Below are 22,345 nucleotides of genomic sequence, written 5' to 3'. Positions count from 1 at the left end.
TTGTTGTCAAGGACAAATTTCTCCAGGAGTAGTAGCAGCAGTAGCAAAAATCTATTTCTTCTACATGTTTTCACCTGTAGGACAACTATGCCAAAAATGTCATAACTCATTATGTCCTGGGGCATTCTCAGACATGGCACATATACGATTGCTGATGTGGAGTCTGATAAATGAGAAGTACACACAAGTAGCTCACAATCACCATATCATGGACATTATCTATGAGTGCATGTTGTATTTGCTAATAATTGACACAGTGCTTCCATTGACAGGCAGAGAGAGTGAAGTGTTGGCAGATTGGTGGGAAGATTAATGACAGAGTTAATACACACAATTCATTGTTCCTTAAGTACAGTTTATGTGTTAAATTAACTTTGAAAGCAACACGTTAGATAACTGTCTTAGAAATGTCAAAGTGTCTTCAGAAATAAAATACTTTGTTCTTGGAAGTGAAAATGTAAAATAGAAACTTTATTACTGAGTAAGTACTCAGTTGGGTCATTTCATACATTATCTATGACAAACTAAAGTGCCCCTCATAGCTCCTTACTCATCTTTGGACTGTGCTGTTACATGCTCAGCCATGACGTGGGAGGGATGTCCTGCACATTGATAAGCACCTATAAAGTCACCTAATTATTGTTTGTCTATTGATATATCCACATGTTTAAGGGATACACGGTGCCATCAAACCAACTGATTTGATAGGAAACACTCTAACACAGTGTACTACTGTAACACACTCGGAAGAGAATTATGTAAAATTGTACATTGTTAAATAGAAAACGAATATCAAGAATTATTAGATGATAGGCTATACATGCACTAAAATATGTTGGATAAAGGATACAACAGTATATGATCAACTAAATGTACTGGCAATCCAAAGCCATATCAGACAATTGCACAAGCCTGCAGGAGAAACAGTGTAAACTGGGTGTGAGTCTGGCCATCTGTAAATGATCTGATGCCTAAAGGAGCACATGGCTCTGGCCCTTCTGCCAGTTGTACCACAGCTAGGGCCTGGTGCTCATGGCTGAAGAGGGTTTCCTCACCCGTCTCACTCTTATTCACTCGGCACAGGATATGTTACTTCCAAACTGCAGTTCCAGTACTTAGGCTAAATGACTGAGGGAACTGGACATGGTGTGTAACATAATAACCAGAAGCATTTGCATTTATTTACTTCAACCAATGTCCTGTTTTGTTGAGTGCAGTGCACTATGCTTATTATAATTTGCGTGTGTAAGTGAAAGAGAGAGAGAGCAAAAGAGAGAGAGAGAGAGCAAGAGAGAGAGAGAGAGAGAGAGAGAGAGAGAGAGAGAGAGAGAGAGAGAGAGAGAGAGAGAGAGAGAGAGAGAGAGAGACAGAGAGAGAGAGAGAGAGAGAGAGAGAGAGAGAGAGAGAGAGAGAGAGAGAGAGAGAGAGAGCAGACATAGTAATAGGGATGGTAGCGGGGTAGCTACACCTTTTTTCCTTCAAAGCTGTTTTCCCCAGGGTGCAATTTTCACCTTTCTTGTTCTAAGCAAACATGACAAAAAACACCTTCACTACCACAAATAGCAGCCAGCAATAACCTGGAAACGTGCATGCTGTTTTAATTTCTAATTTCCCACTTGGTAATTTAGGCGCTTATCTTTACTGTAATAAAATAATGGAAATTGCAATGATAAATAAGATCACTGTGGAGAATAACCCAGACATAATCTGTAATGAAGACATGGGAACAGATGTAACAATTATTTTCAGCATTGTTAATGAATACAGACCTTTTTTTTGCAGAGCAATTAGAGAATTATAGACAAAGGGACTGGCACAGGGAGTCATGTTCACAGGGCTAATAATGCTCGGCGGGACCTGTACAATTCAGGTGTGTTCAAAACACACCTCACCCCATTTCCTGTCTTACCCCTGAAAGAAATCTCAACAGTAGATAAATTGAGAGCTGGGGCTAATCTGTCAAGAGTCTTGGGAACTTTGTGATTGAATGCTACATGGATTCTTTGGGTTTCATAAGAATATTTTTTTTAAATGTTTTTGTTAACCTTGAATAATAATCATGTTTGCGTGTTTTCTTTTAACAGTTAAATAATCATTTGAATAATTTGTGATCAATTAAGGTTGCATGAACTGTCACTTTACAAACTAGCTTCCTTTGATGAAACATTTCTCAATATTTATTTTTTACTGAACAGTACAATAGCAAAATCTTAATCTTTGCATCTTTACAACTTAAGAACCCTTAACCCTAAGAAAACGGTTTTCAAAATTTCAGACAAAATTAGATTTTAACAACAATTGCAAAATGTGGTTGTATTTGGCTGGTTACTAACCTAAGATCCATCCTCTGCCATCCCAACGTGTCTCACTTTGTGCAGCTTTGGCTATTCTATTACATACAAGGTTCTCGTATGCTTAAAAACAAATAAAGAGCTTACCGAGAGGGCAAGCAACTTAAAACACTTTACTTAACTAGAGTATTGTTTTGCTTTGTGGCAGTCTGACTGATATCCTCACAGTAAGTATGGCCGATGTGTATGCGGATGTGGTGTTGGCTTGGGGCTCGTCTCATGCGCACACCTTTCACCATTTGAAAGAGGTGCTTCCAGGTGGCTGTGAAGTGCCCTGGGAACACTGTGACATCATAGTAGGGGTCTGACCCTCCTTTAGCGAGGTGCCTCACCGGGTATTGTCTTGACTTGTCAAACATCCATTGACATAGTGATCCTTTTACATCCGCTCAACGTTTCTGAGACAAGACACACACAGAGAGAGGAGGCCGTCTGCCCACTTTAACTTCTATACATTTAGTCAGACAAGACTCGAGTTAAGGTGCATGGGGTAGGTGGATCTCAGAAGTCACCAATAAATCTGTCAATCACTTCACCCTTGTATCCTGTTTTGTGTTTGAGCTCCCATTATATTGGTAATGTAGTCGACATACATTGTGTTACATAGATCCATGTTATCCTTAATCCTTTTAAGTATCAAGTATCAAGCGAATGAATCAGTGGATGACATGTCTTTAGGATAAATAGGAACAACGTTAATAGATACCTGTGAAACCACATCCAAGTCATGTCACTGAACAGCGTAAAAGTATTGTGCCTCGTGCATCAATAAACTTGTCATGTTCCATACAGCTATTGTCTTTTAAAAACTTTTTTAATCAACCTACTGCACTGAATAGGTTTCTTAACTGTCCTCTACTGCCCCTTAGTGGAATTAAAGGTGAACTGAAGACAACTATCAATTATCTTCATATAATGTGAACACAAAACATCATTGTGTGACCAATAATTAGAAGGATGTGTTGTGTAATAATTAATTTAATGTCAGGGGCATAGTAAAACTTCTATCGTAACTGAAGTTTTAATTTGTTGGAAATAGTGCATCTTTACCTTAGCACAAAGGGCAAGATCAAATCTGTGTCTGCCAAACTGAAAAGGAAACTACAAAACTAAGTGTATTTGACATGGTAAAGGAAACAAGATATCGTGCTGTAAGATTTAATTATACTTCTCAACATCTTCAATAAACTTATCAAAGCAGCTTGATATTTGACTTGCATCACATCAACTAAAGACATTGACTCAAGTCCAGTATTCATTTTCTGTCAAAGTAAAATGTGGTAAGGCTGATGACACACTAGATAAACACCCTTAGTCATTAAAAACAAAATAAATGAAAAAGTAAAACTGAATAGGCATGAACACATTTCCATTTAAAATCAAGAATGCAAATCTCTGTCAAACACTATTAGTTCAACACGGATTAAAAAGTGCTAGTGCATATTAATACAAAAAAAATGTAAATACAAAAAAACAACACCATTAACTGCTTTTGGTTTGTTGTAATTGGGCAATGTTCCTTAATAGCAAGACAAAAAATATATTTCACAGAACAAACAAATGTACCAAGACAAACAGTAGTATACAGTTTACATGTTGTAACAGCTACAGTTGCAATGCTACCTATCCAGTTGACAATGCAGTTATTCAATCATCTACAACGTATAGTTCAGGTGTACACTGAACATCAAATCAGAACCAGAAGAAAGTGGATGCGTCCACTGCTATGAGTTTAATGAAAGGCACAGGTAATACAAATAAAATTAAAAATAAACATTTGCTACTGTAGATGTGGACTCAGGTCTATGTGTAATACACCTCCAGTACTCGGAGCACTAGTGTAACTGAACAGTGTTAGTTCGTCTTGTTGAACATTATCCTAAAACTTGATGCATTTGAAGATAAGTCATCTCTAGCGTCTACCTTGACACTTCTCCAGAGTCTGAGAAACTTGAATTATTTAATTGGCCACTGACCCAATAGTACAGCTGGTAGAAGTTGTGGAAAGAATCCACTGGTGCTGGTATTGTTCAGTATATAAACAGTGACTGATTCAAATTGAGTTCCTAGAAGCGTTGGGTTTACCTAGAATAATTAGGGTTACATTGGATGATCTTGGAATGTTCACTAGTTATGAGGAGTCCGGTATGGTAGGGTCATCTGGGGGCTAGCTCAGCCACGATGGCTGGCAGGTGGATGGAGGGGCAGGAATCCCTGTGCTTCAGCTTAAACATGAGTTCTTCCTTCTCTTGGCTAAGCCTCTGGCTGAGATGAGACTGCCTCTCTAGCTCCCCCTGCTGTTGCTGCTCCTTCTTTGACAGCTGCCTGGTTAGGGAAGAACAGAGACCAAAAATATTGGGTATGTCTGACAACTGATGACCGACAGTATGGGCAACATCATGTCATCAACACATCTCAGTCATTTTATGTTCATATTCACCATTTGTCACAGGGCTATCTACTGTATTGAAAAGACTTGCATAAATTACACCATTACACCGTAGATTACATGTAGAAAGTGAATGTTGTGTTAGCACAACACTAAGACTGCTCCACTGGTTTCATTGCGAATCAAATAAATCAGGCTCATCAAGACTTCAATGGTATTTACCTAAAACTAAAAATAACAGACGTTTCCATGGAGGTGATATTTTTTCAACAAATGATAGTGATGTAATAAAAACATACTGTATAAGGCTTTGATAGTTGTCAACGCGAATCCTGAGGTCCTCATTTTGTTGTAGAAGATGTATAACTTGATCTTCTAATGACAGGTTCTTCTCCACCTAGAACATAATACATGGGATAAGCATGTCACATCAGTGTTGAGCTCATATCAAATGAGTATTGAAGGATGCAATGCAAAAGTATCCAAACTAGTCTAAACCAGTCTTTACCAAGTCCTCCATCTGTAGCAGCTTGTTTCCCTGCTCCTGAACACACCGAGTTTTCATTTCGATCACAAACAACAGACTCTCCTGCTCTGACTCCCAGAATGCACCAGGACTGCCATGGGCCTGGATAATGTTGTATTAATTCATAAGAAGAATACAATTTTAATTGTGTGGAATCATTTTTAACTGCATAACATGCCTCAAAAATGAACTATGGCCAAAACCAATTCTACATGTTGAATCTGCCAGACAGTCCCACCGCCATTGTCTTTTGACCATAACAGACAAAAACAATACGCACCTGAATGTTTCTTTGAAGGTCCTTCTTGAAGGTTGACTCCTTTACTCTCCTTTTAATTTCATCGAAAACCTTGAGCTCTGCAGTCAACACCTCAATCTTTGCCTTTAATGGGATACATAAGGTGCCATAACAATTCTCTAAGAAATCAAAAGGAAAAGAGTTGAACTGGTAACAAGAATCTAGTCCTTTTGGAAACAAGATCAAAAAGATGATCTTGTAAATCATAAAAAAAAACTATATGACAACGTGTACAGTAGAGTAACACAGCTACAGGTGCTGACACAGGTGTAATAGCGGTGTACAGGAATAAGTATAGAAACTATATGACAACGTGTACAGTAGAGTAACACAGCTACAGGTGCTGACACAGGTGTAATAGCGGTGTACAGGAATAAGTATAGAAACTATATGACAACGTGTACAGTAGAGTAACACAGCTACAGGTGCTGACACAGGTGTAATAGCGGTGTACAGGAATAAGTATAGAAACTATATGACAACGTGTACAGTAGAGTAACACAGCTACAGGTGCTGACACAGGTGTAATAGCGGTGTACAGGAATAAGTATAGAAACTATATGACAACGTGTACAGTAGAGTAACACAGCTACAGGTGCTGACACAGGTGTAATAGCGGTGTACAGGAATAAGTATAGAAACTATATGACAACGTGTACAGTAGAGTAACACAGCAACAGGTGCTGACACAGGTGTAATAGCGGTGTACAGGAATAAGTATAGAAACTATATGACAACGTGTACAGTAGAGTAACACAGCTACAGGTGCTGACACAGGTGTAATAGCGGTGTACAGGAATAAGTATAGAAACTATATGACAACGTGTACAGTAGAGTAACACAGCTACAGGTGCTGACACAGGTGTAATAGCGGTGTACAGGAATAAGTATAGAAACTATATGACAACGTGTACAGTAGAGTAACACAGCTACAGGTGCTGACACAGGTGTAATAGCGGTGTACAGAAATAAAACCTTTTTGTACATCGGTAGAGTTATGGTTGTGGTGGTCATTTGAATTTGAGTGAGTTGATGTTGTGATGATATAGTGGAAACATTAGCAATCCTTTTTTTAAATATATTTTATGCTAGTGCCGATCAATTAACACAAACGCTGTGTAATAATACGACAGATTAATGATTACACACCTTCAACACATTCTCAGCTGCTTGGTAGGTTTCAGTTAAGAAAGTCTTCTCTTCACAGTGTATCCTTCTAAGTTCTGGAAAGTAAAGGGTTTGGGTTAGGTGTCATTACCTCAACCTGGGTCAGATTCTACAAGGTTTGTACTGTGGTTCTTACCCTCCACCTCCTTCTGGTGTTCCTCTGAGGTTTTCTTGCCTTTCTCTTCATGATGGATGTTCAGTTCTGTAACTGTTTCAGTCTTCACCTGGAGAAAGACAGATTAAGGGAAATTGACAGGAGATAAAGATTAAGGGCCAAATGAATGATGTCAGTAAGCAGGGGCGACAGGGTCAAGATAAACTGTAAGGAAAAGGTACATTGATTGTCTACTACATTGGGTAGAACAGTCTCAGTCCATCCTAAACCACCCTAAAGCTGGGGCTGAGTCACTGAAGACTCCCACGTCTCAGCTCAATGGACAGAGGGACTTCCTGCATGAACTCAGTGTGGTCACTGAGGAAACTAGGGAAGGAAACTTTGCTTAACCCCAGCTTCATGAGTCGAGTGGAGCGACATATAAATCTGCACCCTGCTGCTCTCTGCTGATTTTTAGCATTGTTTTTCCTTTGGAAGAAAGAATGAGGGGCTGCTTTTACTGGATAGTTTTGGGGAGCACAGGTCGGGGGCCAAGGTGCATACAAATTCTAGCTATACATAGGTTCCCTCTGGCTACATGACCTGGGCAGTATGGGCTCCACTCATAAAACTAGAATTACATAACTCTGATAACTATTGCTCTGTTGGCAGCACAGGGCCGTTAAAATAAAATGTGGCCTTATAATAAACTAGATTTGAATTATCTTCACCTTGTCGGAAATGCTCTGGACCAACGCACAGAACTCTTTGAGGGAATATCCCTTCAGTAGCTCTGCCCTCTCCTGGTTACCACTGGCAGCCTGCACCTCTCTCAGGATCTTCAGCTGCCACTCATTACCTTCCAACTGCTTCTCCATATCCATGCCCGACTCTTCCAAGGGAACTTTACCTAAATCACACGCACACGCACACGTACACACACGCACACACAAGGTCACTTAAAACCAACTCCTATAATAATCTTCTGCTAACCCTAAGTAACCTTTACAAATCATAAATCATTAGACAGAAATAGATGAAACCCTATTCCTAGAAACAGACAGTCATCACCCACTTCCTATATTCAGTTAGTGCAGCTGGGTACTAAGGAAGGGCAACTAAGGTGTCTGCACTAACCTCTTGTTAAAATTGAGATAAGTGTGGAGCAAAGATCCCAAACTACAATGTGTGTCCCTGTCCAGTTACTTTTTGATTTCACAATTTTTTTTATTGTGCAAAATGATGCATTACTGTAGAAGACATTCAGACATAGAAGCAGTCAGCGAGTGAGTCATAAAAGCGGGCTGTGTTGTGTGTCGCATTAATGCTTGATGATGTACAACCCGTTACACAGCAGTGCTGAACAGGAAACCACTCACCACCATTTTGATGGCTTTCAGCCTCCTTCAGCCTCGTCTCTCCCCGTTTTACTTTTGTCTTCTTCTGAAATGGAGCGGAGAAGGGACAAAGAATAAATGGGGGGGAAATGACAAGTGCCATTCCATACCAACAAACAACAAGCCCTGACAAGTGAGTGAGGTGTCAATGAATTTGAGAACTTCCCAGAAGAACCACTTCCTCTATAGCCCTCCACCAGTGAGGCCTTTATCAAATTACCCAGACAAAAGTCCCTTGAGTAAAGGGTAGGCTACATGACAGCCTGCTTAGGAGTTTGACAAAAGGCACCAAGAATTCATGGATCATGAGAAACAATTCTTTGGTCTGATGAAACCAAGATTAGGCATGCGTGCCAAGCATCACATCTGGATGACACCTGGAAGAATCAACTGGCAGGCCTCCCCTTTGTTTATGTGGCAAGAACTGGCACACTAGTCAGGATCGAGGACAAGGTGAACAGAACAAAGTACAGTGAGGTCTTTGATGTAAACCTGTTCCAGAGCACTTATGACCCAAGACATGGGTGAAGGTTTACCTTGCAACAGGACAACAACCTTAAACAGTACACAACCAAGTCACTGCAGGAGTGACTTCATAACAAATCTGTGAATGTTCTCGAGTGGCCAAACCAGAGATAGGACTTCAACCTAATCGAGATCTCTTGAGACCAGAAAGTTTAGGGTCTCTACAGATTTTTATAGGAGACTATGTACATTTACATTTAGTCATTTAGCAGACGCTCTTATCCAGAGCGACTTACAGTAAGTACAGGGACATTCCACCCGAGGCAAGTAGGGTGAAGTACCTTGCCCAAGGACACAACGTCATTTTTCCCTGCCGGGAAACGAACTGGCAACCTTGTGATTACTAGCCGATTCCTTAACCGCTCAGACACCTGACTCATGTGACTATATTCTAATGTATCTAACCAAAATCATCAAGTTGCCCACTGGTAAGAAACATCCAAATGTCAGAATAGTCTTATATTGTTCTGGTAATACAATGATATATACTCCATTTAGTACAGTGTGCAACATCATAGCATGATGTTGTGAGCACCATTTAGCCTGTGCCAACCACAGAAGTCTTTGTTTTGTTAGTAACTGGAGCAGTAAGGGCGCTTACGAAATCTGCCTGCTGATGGGCACTTGACCCATATTGCCAATACCAGGGTGATTATTCTCCACATGACTGGAACTGAAATCCTTCTCAATTATGTAACATTTTAAGGACAATTTGGTGAGGAGGGATACATTTCCACAAAGTGATGAACAATACTAGGGCCAATAGGAAAATCTCAGACGATACAAACAGAACCTTTATGGCATTACAGTCTACTTTTAAAAAGTGGTCACAGGTTAATATTAGTGTTTGTTTAAACTGCTACACTGCAGTAAGATGTGCAGTAATACCAACAGACTTCAAACTAAAGGCCTCCCGTCAAGTATTTTGCAATACTTAGGCCTCGTTCAGCCACAGTGTGTCTAAAACCTGTATTTTTCTTTCGCCGCCGCCATGTTACAACTTGTAAAAAATTCCCTAGAACATGAGGAATATAGAGAGAAGCCTATAAACATCATCGTCCTGTTCACATACATACTTGTATTGTCAAGTCTAACATAAGGCAGATGTTTATTTCCATAACTTTCATATCTAAAATGCTCCTTAACAGTTGGGTCCTCCAGAAACATGTTGAGGAGGGTTGGAACGTTTCTTTGACACCCAACCATAAATCAACCATAGACATCTTTCCACACATTTTTTTTACATTTAGACGTTGCAGTGTTCTTCCCATGAACCCTCAGCGTAAAGTAAATCCCAGAGACATGGTAGAATGTACACTCCAAAAGCTAATGGATGTCTCTTTACATCCAGTACATTGCACCGATTTATCAGTTTGACCTTTATGAGAAATATTTGCACTTAGTTCAACGTCCACAAAACATTTTCCAGAAAATATAGTTTTTTCTTGTTGAGTAAGGTAAACAAAATCTGACACATATTCACTTGGAATGATATAACTAATATAGTAGGTACCAGCCAGGCTACATTACTTGTTTGAAGAGTGGCTGGTTAGTTGGAGTGAGTGAGGTTTTATCAGTATTGGTTACTAAGAGAACAATGATTTATAGCACCTTGTAAATACTTTGACCAGTTATCTGTCCTGTTGCAGAACAACGTATACGCCTGTCTAAGATGAAAAAGTTAAAGTCACTAGTATGTCAACTGCTTTATTCCATGAAAATAAATCTGAATCAAAATCAATCCTTGATTGACTATTCAAAAGGGGCCATAGAAGGTGTAGGTACCATTACTGTGTACTTTACTCTTGTTTAAATTTTTACTGCACTAAGAAAGGAATTTGATTAATATAGTAGTTTTAAGAGTGAACGTGGATGAAACAGCTTTTCAGTGGATAAATCTGGAATGACCCAACTTGATATGGAATGTCCCAACACTCTTTTGCACAATCCAACCAAACTTCCAAAAGTAACAGTTTTGAGTGCACCAAGTGCCCTCTAAAATTGAGAGACCATTTAAAGTTTATCTGTCACTGCTAACTTTAATATACACTTAAAAACAACACTTTGTGATATGGCTCTTTTAAGGTTTATAACAAAATCCTGTGAGGTGGAAAGTAAGCCAATTTAATTTAGTTGACATGACATACACAAAATGTCAAATACATGAGAAACACATGACAAAGATTCTTAGTGATCAAAGACAGCATTGTTTAAAATTAATTTTTATATTTTAAAATAACGGGTTACTGCATAAGCCTCAAGAGTAGACAACAAAAAGTTAGGATACCATTGCAACGATTGGAAACAGATGAGCGGAAATGTGTAAACCAATAAAAACTTAGTACGTAGTAAAAATCAGTAGGACTAAACGTGTAAAGTAGTGCAAGTTGCACTGTAACTTTAGGGAGTTTAAATAACTTGAAGGAAATTACTTGCATCATTTACAAAGTTAATTTCCTACGACCTACATCATCTAGCTGTATTCCGCTATCTTGAGTGACTATGCCGCCCGCGATGCGATAATGGCAACTGGGGGGGAAGAAGGGTTTGCTGGCTAATTAACTTTCTTTGAAACCGCAAGACTTAGTATGGTAGCCTACATCAGATTTTTAATACAGCTTGAGATCTACGTTACATTAATTTTTGCTAGTGCTAACATTGTCACGCACCTTACTGTGGTAGCAACCCATGCCTTGTCCCTCCGCGTCTTCTCCTTCAACCCTTAAAAGGTAGTTGTTTTGTCAATTTACAAACTAACTCTTCAAATAAATTCAGAACAACTCACTCTACCAAATGGGCGGATCTTTTATAATCCGAATTCAAATCATGGACAGCAAGCAGATTTTTTTACTGCGTGGACTGGCGCAAGACAAAGCATGTTCAATGTGCTAACTGCTCGTAGACAGTTCATTGTAGATCAATGAACAGCGCCTAGTTCGCAGAATTTAGACACTTTCATAGCTGCATTTTTTTTTTTTACCGTAATATAAGGTATAGACTACAGAGAATGCGCAGGGGGCTCGACTCACCATTCCAAAAACACATTTTAGAACGTAAACTTCGTAAATCTTTACTGGTGTGACAGACATAAATCAGTAACAATTACAAAATCTGTACATGAAGTTCTCTTATGTCTATTTTTGGTACATCTGTAATATTGTTAGAGCGCCCTCTGTTGACTGACTGGTGTTGCCAGAAAATGACACTAGGCCTATCAACAACAACAAAAAATCTCTGAATGTTGTTCAAGAATGTTTCATTGTGAAAACGTTTATGGATACTAGTATATATAATCACTAATGAACATCAGAACGCATCACTAGTCAAGGATTGATTTGGTAAGGAATAAATATTGTACTCTTTGGTTGATAATTTCTTAAAGCAAATCAACAGAACACAAATGCAAACTACCCCCAGCACTGATGTTAACGTTGATAACTAAATTTTAAAGGATTTAGTTATGAAATAACTAATTATGAAATTCAATGTGAAATCTTCTGCACAAAATATACGTTTTCTTTTCAAGCCAACTGTAACACCAACTTCCTTCCTCTCCACAGATTTTCCAGTCTATCTTGGGACTGCAGTATTGTTTGTAATAAGCCTTGACAGAAAGCTTTGGAATCTGATTTTGTTTTAGTCAAAACCGCTAACCTATTTATAGGGTTAGCTTATCGTAATCAAGCATATAAATAAGCAGCAGTTGTTACAGTAAACGTGTGAAAACACAGTAACTTTCCAAGGGGTGGCAGCTGCACTGGCTTCAGTTACCAAATTTATCTCAACACAAACTGGACAGACTCATGACTTCTGTCCGATACTGCTGGAAAGCTAAAGGCAACACAACAAAGCCATTAGACCAATATTTAATAGTACAATATGGACTGTATATCTCTACATCCTCCATTATCTTGGGAACACTTAACATAGAGACATTCTCAAACATATGTACACTTCTATACTACAGTTCAAACTAACCTACTAACCATTTCTGAATTAAACCCTTACCAGTTGCATATCAGCAAAGCTGCAGTTGATATATGGAGCATTAATTTGTAGGTGTATAAAAATAAACACAGTGAAAACCAGAAAATAGGCTTTAGTTATATTAAAATTACATGTCTTTATAAAAAAGGCCAAAATATTTATTTAGTCCTTGGTTTCAATCGCTGCAAGGTTTGGGTGTAAACCTTTACAAATAAGTGGTGCTGTACCCAAAGACACAATAGTGACACAATCTTCACAGGCACAATCCATCTTCAAATTGCATCCTAAAGCACCTTGGAATAAATAAAGGGGATGAGGAGCACATCTCCATACTTCCGTTATTTAGATTTGGGATGGTAGGTGTTAGTGCCAGAAAAAAAAAATGGCAAACTAGCCCTTTAAGATGGCCACTGAACTCTTGAATAGGTCTGCATCTCCTCAGCGGGCTTTCAGATAGCATTCTTTCCATTGCCTGCAACTGAAAGGGAGAGCTTAGATAAGGACACACATGACTGCATGTCCCCTTAAGCTACTCCAGACTACACTGATGTTATTGAGCTATTGGTATATGGTGGACAGTAGGTAACTGTTTTGCACCTTGTGATTGGGAGTGAAAATGAGTCAAAAGTTATACGCACCAGTCACAAGGCTTCCTTGGCCAGGAGAAGGAAATACAGAAAACGATTGCCCTTGACATTGTTCAAAGTAGGCAGTTAAGCAAAATTTATGAGTCCATGAACTCACCTAACAATCATGAGACCTCTGCACTTCCATTAAACCACGTTTCACATGTCTTTCACACAAACACAGTTCTGTACAGTGGCAGATGTGCTATGGGTCAGTGTTGTGATGTATTCAATAACGTTTATTAATAAGTTTGGGCTACCTGCGGGGGTTTTCCTTCCCATACAAGCAGTCTAAGTATTTACAGTAACTTCAAGGCATGTGGTTTGGTGTACCACTGGAATACACTTGTACTTTGTATTGTAGCTATAATAATTAGTATTGAACAACTGACAGAAGGATCAAGTATTATGCAAACATTTCATTCTTTTTTCACTTTTCACTCAATTACATCACTTACAATTGGCCCTTAAATTGAAGGGACTAATGGTAATTTGTTGGTAAATAGATATTGCTCTTTCTGCAACTCCAAAATGTTTCAAAGTTCTTACCCACTATATATCATCACCACCCATTTTAAATTTAACAAGGATACTGTATATGTAATTCTATACCATCTTGTGGCCATGCAGGGAATACCTATCAAGTCAAATAATTTGAAAAAGCACTATTATTTGTTTATTCAGAAAATGCATAAATCTATGGGTTTGTAAAGTAGAAATTTGTTTCAGACACAACATAGAACAATGATTCAATGAAGGTAGCATTGCGTCAACGCAACATTACATTTTAAATTGACATTTAGTCATTAACAGACGCTCTTTTCCAGAGCGACTTACAGTAAGTACAGGGACATTCCCCCGAGGCAAGTAGGGTGAAGTGCGTTGCCTAAGGACACAACGTCATTTTGCACGGCCGGGAATCGATCTGTCAACCTTCAGATTACTAGCCCGATTCCCTAACCGCTCAGCCATCTGACTCCCTAGGCATGAAGCCTTCTTTTCCATACAAATGAATTACAACAGCATTCCCTTTACCAAAAGGTCAATTCAACAAGCTGATTATGGCTACCTTAGACTAAGAGTAGTGTAATTAAGGAGCAAACTACAAAAACATCTGATGAATAATCATGAGAGCTTCAGATAAAAAAGCATGGCACAATAAACAACTCATGAAAAAAAGCTACTTTAAAGCTACTCATCCAGTGATTGTTACCCAGGATATAAAGTAAGTCAATGAGTAACATATACTGTTGTCTGTCAATAACTTGCACAAGTAAAAAAAATAAAAAGGCAACAAAGACAAAATACAGCTCCAATTTCAGGTTCTTTGTAATTGGCTTCATGAGATGAAAAGTTCCCTTAACAGTACCGCAATGTGAATCACCCATTGTCAAATGCAACAGTAGCATTTTCCCCACTGACACATATTCCCAAGCAGGACAGTGCACATTTGCAATACAATCCCTAAGGATTCTGTAGAGCCGTAACTTTCTATAACACCATAGATGTTATTTCTATTCCATTGATAAAATAGTTTCTCGTTTATTGAGTATCTTAATTTTGTACATCTCCACAACAAGGTCTGACTCACCTTAGACTAGTGTGACCAGTGTACAAACCACAACTGACAACAAAGTGCATTAATAATCCTAATTTAGTTACTTGAGTGAAGAGACAAGGCAATTTTGAGGCAACCCAACTCTTTTCCCAAGGATCCCAGAACTCCCTGCACTCTGTAGTTTCCATTAGTTAGCCAATAGGGCAGATCCACATCAGGCAAGTAGAAGTCAGACTCTGGCAAAGAATAGGCCCCCTGAAGAACGAGGAAATAAAAAACAAAATGGTAATCTGCAAGTCAGTAGAGAAAACTATGAGAACTATACATCCGTAAAGAGAAAATGATGTGGGCAAGAGTCAAGATCTGGTGAAACAAGGAAATACACATTTTATTGGTTACTAGACACTGTATTTGGTTATCCTCGAGGAAGTGAGTTTTGGACACACCACCAGTACATACTTCCTTATTTTATTTTGTTTGCATCCTTGTTGTTGCGTTTGAAACTTACCTTGCTGCCCTAGCATTCGGACAGCACGCACAAATAATGTACAGAAAGGCCTTGGCTCTACAATACCTTGGCTCTCAAATACTCTATAACATGTATGCTTGCCCAGTCCACTGCTGGTAAATAATTAAAAATAATTGCTAACGTTTTGAGTTGTATATATGGAATACTTTGTCTTCCTCTACATACCACTTTATAGTTTTAAATATACATTACTAAATGTACACTACTAATGTTTTCACAATAAGGATTTAAACCATTTTTATATTTGTATTCCTTGTGGTCTGACACACTTACAGCTTTGAAGGGGCAGTGGCAGGGTAGACCATAGGTGTGGAGAGGCTCTGGGCAGTCCTGTCCTGGTGGAATCGCCATGTTGAGAAGGTCACAGACATCAGGGTAATGGCAACTGCCTATTTGTTCCAAACATGGCACCTTGACCCAGAAACCAGCCACTTCCTTCTCCAGTGTTACATTCAGCTACGATAGGAACAAAAACTATGGTTACACCATCTCTACTAAATATATTGTCTGTGGCCCATGGGTTTGGTCAATTTTGTTGCTAGCACAAATGGGACTTTGAACTTAGAACTAAAGTTGTTGACAAAATGATACTCACTATAATGATACCTACAGTAGGATTGTAAAATTATGATTGACATGATTGAAAAAAGGTATAATGTAACTATAGAAAGAGGACAGTGTTACAGTGTTGGATCCGTTTCAATGGTGACTATTCGGGTTACCCTGTGTGTCGCCAAGGTAACCTACTTAAGTGTAGGACTAATTGATACAGGTGATGAGTATAGTGAGGTCTCTTGTTTCGTTTTACCGTGAGGCGGTGTTTTCAGTGAAGCGAGACTTTGTTACAGCCTAATCAGAAAATAAATAGTGTGATAGCCGACAACATTTTAGGCTTTTTTGGAGGGTGAGAACAGATTATCAAAATAGCCTATAGGCTACTAGAAGCACACTATCTACACCGCAGTGTGTTAGACAGTGACAACAATGAATAAAATAGAACAGCAGATTAGTTCCTGAAAAAAAGGTCCTCTGTTTAAAAACTAGCACACGTTGTACAGATCAGGTCTTTAGATTATGCAATGCTATTTACTGATTGTTTTTCATGTAGCATAAAGAGAATAGTCTCAGATAGGTTGGTCATTAGTATACCAGAGTACTTCCACCGACTTTGGTTCACTGAACTAAATTATTATATTTGGCTAAGATTTTTTTTTTTAATGGGATGAGCCTTAGGGGAAACATTAGGGTTTACAGGACATAACACACAAAAGAAAACTATAGAGAAAGAGGACTTTTAATGAGGACGAAAGGGGACCATTTTTTTCTTTATCTTTTACTGATACATTTCAAGTGATCTTATTGCCAGTGTGAAGTTATTTCAACAATAGTTGGCATAGCCTGTGCAAAGGGAGTCAAACACTAATGCATAACTAACAAATTAGCAAAATAAACCAGGCCATGCTACAGCTTTTTGTGAAAATCAACTCACAGCAAGGGGCGAGGAAAGTTCCACCTCAGTGGACCCGGACGCGCTGGCCATCAAATCTCCAGGAATAACAATAGGATCGGGCGACAGAGTTAGCAACTTCAGAACAGCTGGATCGTCTGGCTTCCCGCAATTCTTCCAGTCGAAATCCATAATCTTTCGATGGAAAAGACACCGGCAGTTAATGGTTTGGCAAAGGGCTGAATCGTATGCAAATATACCATTATTAAAACGATGTCACAGCTTACCTTTGTCTTTTTAAAAAGCATTTTCTTGGTTTGCACTTTGCAGCTCCCCTGTGATAGGAGAGATTCTGTGATGCAAAGTGCTATCATAAAAGCAATAGAGCGCATCATAGCGGATAAATTTGACAGTCACCGAACTGTTTTATAAAAACAATGGTAAATGCGATAAGTTTACATTTATCGCACAAGACGCCGTCGCAAACGCAAATGACCTGTTTTAGCCTACACTTGATGTGTAGGCATGTTTCACATTTCCGCATTTACAGATCACGTGACAAGGGGTGCGTCCCAAAACCTGTCTGAAAATGTTTTCTCCACTCGCTCGCTAGCCTACGACTCAATGGCAAAGAGTATAGAAGTCTTCTATACTCTTTGTCAATAGCTCCAAACACATATGCATGAAGGCCTTTTTGCACATTATTTCTGCATGCTGTCCGAATACTAGGGCAGCACGGTTTAACTAAAGTTACAAACACAACAAGGACGCGAGCAAAGAAAATAAGGAAGTATGTACCGGTGTGTCCAAAACCCACTAACTCAAGTATAACCCAATTAAATCACACATCCAGATCACGTTGTAGCAACAAAAAAAAGGAGAATGAAAAGAGGAAAGTGATAAAAGGATATCAATCCAATTCTGTTTACACAACCCTTATAGTACCCTAGTAACCCTTATAGTTATAACCCTATAGTCTATATCCTGAAAATGGCATTTGAATTTTGAATGCATTTCCGGTTCCCCAGTTAATGGGATTCTGGGTGATAGAAAGCATTAGTTAAATAAAAAATCGAAATCACTTTAAGGAGCATGTTCTTTTCTATTATAGGTCTGCGCTTGCCTTGTGACTTAGTTGCTACTACTATTTGGATGCAGAAGTATGGTCATATAAGCCTAATAATAATCTTCTATTGCACATGTGAAATTTGTGGTTTTCACATGTAGGCTATTTGTAATAATTGACACTATCTCGAAATTGTGGATGATGCATCAGTGAGACTTTTTGTCACTAGGTCCGCCTGCTGGTCAAAATAATGTATTGCGGCCAAAATATGAAAGAGACCCTGCTGTTGTGTGTAACAACACTGAAAGTGGAGACTATCAAGTGACACTTTGTTTGTGAAATCCTCTCACTTAACAGTTGTTGTTGGCATGGTTAGCTAGCAAATTCGTTTAGAAGATACCTTGTTGTAGGCTACCGTGTTATCATTATTTTTTGACTGAGTGAGTGAGAGACAGTCCCTGCATGGTGCAAGAGGACCCACACCTCAAAAAGCTCGCACACTGCAGGTTTATAGGTTAAAATATTTTTAGTGCAGTGATAATTAACCAACTGCCCCTTTAAAGAAAGGCTCTGTGTTGTCATTTATAACTTCAACCTCATCATGCTCCCCTTTGTCTTCCTGCTGCACCATGGCTTCATGCCCACCTTCTGTTACTGTTTATTTGTAGGCAATTTTACTTACTGTATCCCTTCTCTCTCTCTCTCTCTCTCTCTCTCTCTCTCTCTCTCTCTCTCTCTCTCTCTCTCTCTCTCTCTCTCCCCCTCCCTCACTCTCTCTCTCTCTCTCTCTCTCTCTCTGTGTTCACTCTCCATTCAAAATGTAACATCACTGTGGCCTTGTGGTCAGCAAATGCACAATCAGGAACACACAAATCAGCTGTGGTGTGGCAGCAGGGTATCAGACGTGCCATAGACAAAATTCCCTTTAGCTATGTGTATGAGTGTGTGTGTGTGTGTGTATGTGTGCGTGTGTGTGTTGGTAGAGTTATGAAGAGGATGATTTGGTTTTGACCTAAAAAATGCTATCTACTAAATACTTCCACTTGTATCTACTTGTCTACTTGTATCTAAGTATTTTTTGTGAAAGGTTTATTTTTAAGACAAGTTGAAAGTTGATTTGAAACTTAGAATTAGTCAGCTTTCAGAATTACTGAAAAAGAGCCAAAAAGTTTCCGAAACCGATATTATGACATCAGATTAGATCTTTGTGGATTTTTTTAATTTCACAAGTTAACTTTTCAGAAATATTTCAGAATATAAACCCACTTACTTTCCCCAAACACCCGACTTTAGCAAAACAAAAGGCATCAAAATACTGTGCTCTCAACCTTGGAGTCTTGTGTTGGCCCCAGCCCAGAAGACAGAGAGGGAGTGAACGGCTCACAATCTGTTCGCACGGGTGGTGTGTGTGTGTGTGCACAAGCTTGTGTGGAGGAAGGGAGACAGTGTGTGAAGTGGGAGGGGACTCCTTAGGGAGCACAATGTCTCTCCTGCACACCTAGCTCAGTCCTCCTGAGAAAGGTGCCTAAAGAACTGATGAGACAAAGTTTGTGTGTTTTTATGGATTGTACCCTGCGACATTATGGGACTTATGTCATGTGTTTTGGGAGGTTTCTTAAATCCGTAAAGCATAAAGGATAAGAAGAAACTTGATTTGAGACAGAGGACTTGGGGTAGGTTTTTCTGTCATTCCAGTGCTGATGAACTAGCTTAGCTTAGAAGCTACCTTGTTTTAGAAGCCTCCTCTCACTGTTGCCTGCTCTGCTTTGGTTAATGGCAACTAATATCTACTAACTGACAAGCCATATTTATGATCTTGTACGCGATTTTGCAACTCCACAGTATTTGCCGTTATTTATTTTTGAGGGACAAGTGTAAATTATTTTATATACTTACACATTATAGCTGTTTGCTGCCTTTGGGTCATTGTGACCCATCTTTTGCACCGGTGGGTCACAATAACCCAAAGGCAGCACAAGGGATAGTATAAAAATGTGTATATTGTAAACTTTTTAATTACAAATGTTATCTCATTGAATATAAATATGTCATTTACGACATTTAATCTGCAGCATGTTTTAAATTGAAGTGGCCATTCCCTCCCTAGAAACATGTTTTTTTTCAGATACATTTTCTCTTAACATGATACACAAATTATCCAATATTAAAACAGAGATTCCTGAACTGAAAACTTGTAAACTGAACATAAGTGATGGATGTCCTATCAGATAACGTCAATGAGCCCCACTCCCAAGTTAGGTGGTCCACACAATGACTACTACCCCTTGACCATCAGCTCGTAAATGTCAACTGAAAAATGGCCCCAGAAAACATATTATTTTAATTTTAAGTGAGATACCATAGCTTTACTGTTTGATAAGGGCTGTGCATTGCCCTCCAACAACAAAGGATCTAGAACTCCACCATGTCACAAGTAAGAGTCCTGTCTCTGACCATTCATCACTGATGCCTTCCAGTCATTTGGATAATTACATTGGAAACATTTATCCCTGTGGGTGTTCTAGTGGACTAGAAGTATTTCCCTAACATTGAGCGATCACTTACTTATACAGCAACCCCTGTCTGAAGAGTATTTGTATAAACATTGAATTGTCAAGTTGTAATGTGAAGTTATAATGTTTGAGTTACCTCAACTGGGATGAAACAGTCTTTGTGGTTGTCAAACAACACCCTCCTCAAAATATGAGGATTTGAGGAGAATTACCAGGACATTTTGTGAGTTTATAGGAAGATAAGATAAATAGGGTGGTGCTGGAGGGTAAACATGTGACCCCAGAGCACCTAAACTCTCACTACTCCCGTATAGCTGTCACATCTATCACATAGTGCAGCGAGATGGAGAACAATGACAACCACTGCACAAGTCATGGGGTCATGCATCGTCTTGTTGTAGCTTAGAAATAGAAAGGATTGCTAACATTTTAGTACAGTAAGTTGGTTATAAATTGCGTTCCCAATGGAAGAACTAGGTATTTTGGCAACATATGCAAACAAGCATATTAAGCTTAGCAATATCTTTATCTTTATCAATCTTTATCTTTATCAATATCTTTATCTGCCCTTGAAATATTGGATTGTTGAAGCATTGTTTGCAGACAGTCAAGCTGCGTTTTTAAGGTATATTATTGGGTTTGGGTTCTGAATGCTTTTTTTGCAGAAAATTGCACAATGCATGTCCAGGTACTCATTTATTTCCTGTTGGAACTGTTGCAAAGCAGGCATGTTGAATCATGGGATGTACAAATTGTGCTCTGTTAAGTCATGTTGTGGATCCTGTTTGAATAGAGGCAATTAATTGTGTGGTAAAATATGTTTAGAACTCCATAAGTGTTCGAGCTCCAGAAGACACTTGTACCTAATGTATCGATTTAAAGAAGCTTACTATTGTGAAATTAATAGCTGACTAATCAAGCTGGCCTTGGAAAGAGTCATTGTATGTTTATCTAACACACACAATGTACTTTAACGATATTCTGTGATTTTTTAACATCTCATTAAGGTAATTTAAAATGGAAAGAAAGTTAACAGAATGTACAGAAGCTATAGCCAAGATGCCTTGTCCAAATCTTAACTGTTTTATAAGGGCGATGTGGAAATAAGATCTGTATAGCATTGCTGAGCATGTGCCTACAGGCCATAGCAGCAACACTGGGGTTAGATTGGGGAACAAGAACACACAGGAATATCCTACTGCTCTAGGTCTTCGTAAATCAAAGACAGCCTGGGTCGATATCCTGCACTGCCAGATGTTTATAAAGGATGAACACTTCCTTTTATTTTGACTTTTGAAAACAGGTGATTTCTTGGACTGTAAAGGATAAACAGTCGTAAACTGAGACTATCCCTGAAACAAAATGTAAAATTGAAAGTACAATAATGGGAACATGATAAATTAGGAGTCTGGGACGTAAACCCTTCTAGTCTGACTCAGGCTATGATCATGTGGATTTTAGGATTTAAAAGTATGTTTAGGAAAGAGAATCATGGCACATCACTGAAAGGAGAGATAACTTGATAGTTAACTCCCCTTATAAACCCTAACACCTGACTATAGTCTATGTACTGCTATCCCAATCCTTAAAGCCTGTGTGGTTTAATGTGAATACAGTTTTTTTTTTTTAAAGGTACACCCTCATACTGTATGCCATAAACAACAGAGTAGACATCAACCAAAACATGAATGAACAAGGAATAATATTTATTCCAAGATAATACATAGACACCTCAATCAGTTTTTATAATACACATCATTGAGTTTTATAATTGAATCATGTTGGCAAAATAGTCCTTTTGATAATCTGTTGTTACAAATGGAGCAATAATAGTTAGGTTCATGAGCTGCTCCAAGCAGATTTTGGTCTTAA

The 22,345-nt window shown here is 38.8% G+C and overlaps 3 protein-coding genes across 4 annotated transcripts in view; 1 reads left to right on the top strand and 2 right to left on the bottom strand.

Moving 5' to 3' along the window:
* Positions 1-3,495: 3,495 nt before the first annotated feature.
* Positions 3,496-13,606, bottom strand: ccdc69 (coiled-coil domain containing 69). 2 transcript variants are annotated; one of them, XM_047022393.1, is made up of 10 exons: positions 13,373-13,606; positions 11,777-13,212; positions 8,205-8,268; positions 7,557-7,735; positions 6,868-6,955; positions 6,714-6,787; positions 5,547-5,648; positions 5,249-5,368; positions 5,040-5,137; positions 3,496-4,676 (listed from the first exon to the last, which is right to left on the bottom strand). In XM_047022393.1, exons 2-10 carry the CDS (start codon positions 11,834-11,836, stop codon positions 4,508-4,510), a joined length of 954 nt encoding a protein of 317 aa, XP_046878349.1. In that variant the 5' UTR covers positions 11,837-13,212; positions 13,373-13,606; the 3' UTR covers positions 3,496-4,507. The 2 variants fall into 2 exon arrangements, with proteins under 2 accessions (XP_046878349.1, XP_046878416.1); XM_047022460.1 differs by lacking the exons at positions 11,777-13,212; positions 13,373-13,606 and adding an exon at positions 11,417-11,707.
* A 417-nt stretch (positions 13,607-14,023) lies between these two features.
* Positions 14,024-17,465, bottom strand: gm2a (GM2 ganglioside activator). Its single transcript, XM_047024888.1, has 4 exons — positions 17,182-17,465; positions 16,937-17,089; positions 15,721-15,903; positions 14,024-15,173 (listed from the first exon to the last, which is right to left on the bottom strand). Exons 1-4 carry the CDS (start codon positions 17,287-17,289, stop codon positions 15,015-15,017), a joined length of 603 nt encoding a protein of 200 aa, XP_046880844.1. The 5' UTR covers positions 17,290-17,465; the 3' UTR covers positions 14,024-15,014.
* Positions 17,466-19,408: 1,943 nt separating this feature from the next.
* Positions 19,409-22,345, top strand: part of fat2 (FAT atypical cadherin 2) — a 28,685-nt gene continuing 25,748 nt past the window's right edge. The window contains exon 1 of the mRNA XM_047022348.1: positions 19,409-19,633. The gene's annotated coding sequence lies outside the window, so the exon portion shown is untranslated. The remainder of the gene's footprint in view (positions 19,634-22,345) is intronic.

The sequence above is a fragment of the Hypomesus transpacificus genome, chromosome 1 (genome assembly GCF_021917145.1).
Source record: "Hypomesus transpacificus isolate Combined female chromosome 1, fHypTra1, whole genome shotgun sequence".
Taxonomy (NCBI): Eukaryota; Metazoa; Chordata; class Actinopteri; order Osmeriformes; family Osmeridae; genus Hypomesus; species Hypomesus transpacificus.
Note: the sequence above shows the minus strand (reverse complement) of the source record. Positions and strands in the feature narration are given on the sequence as shown.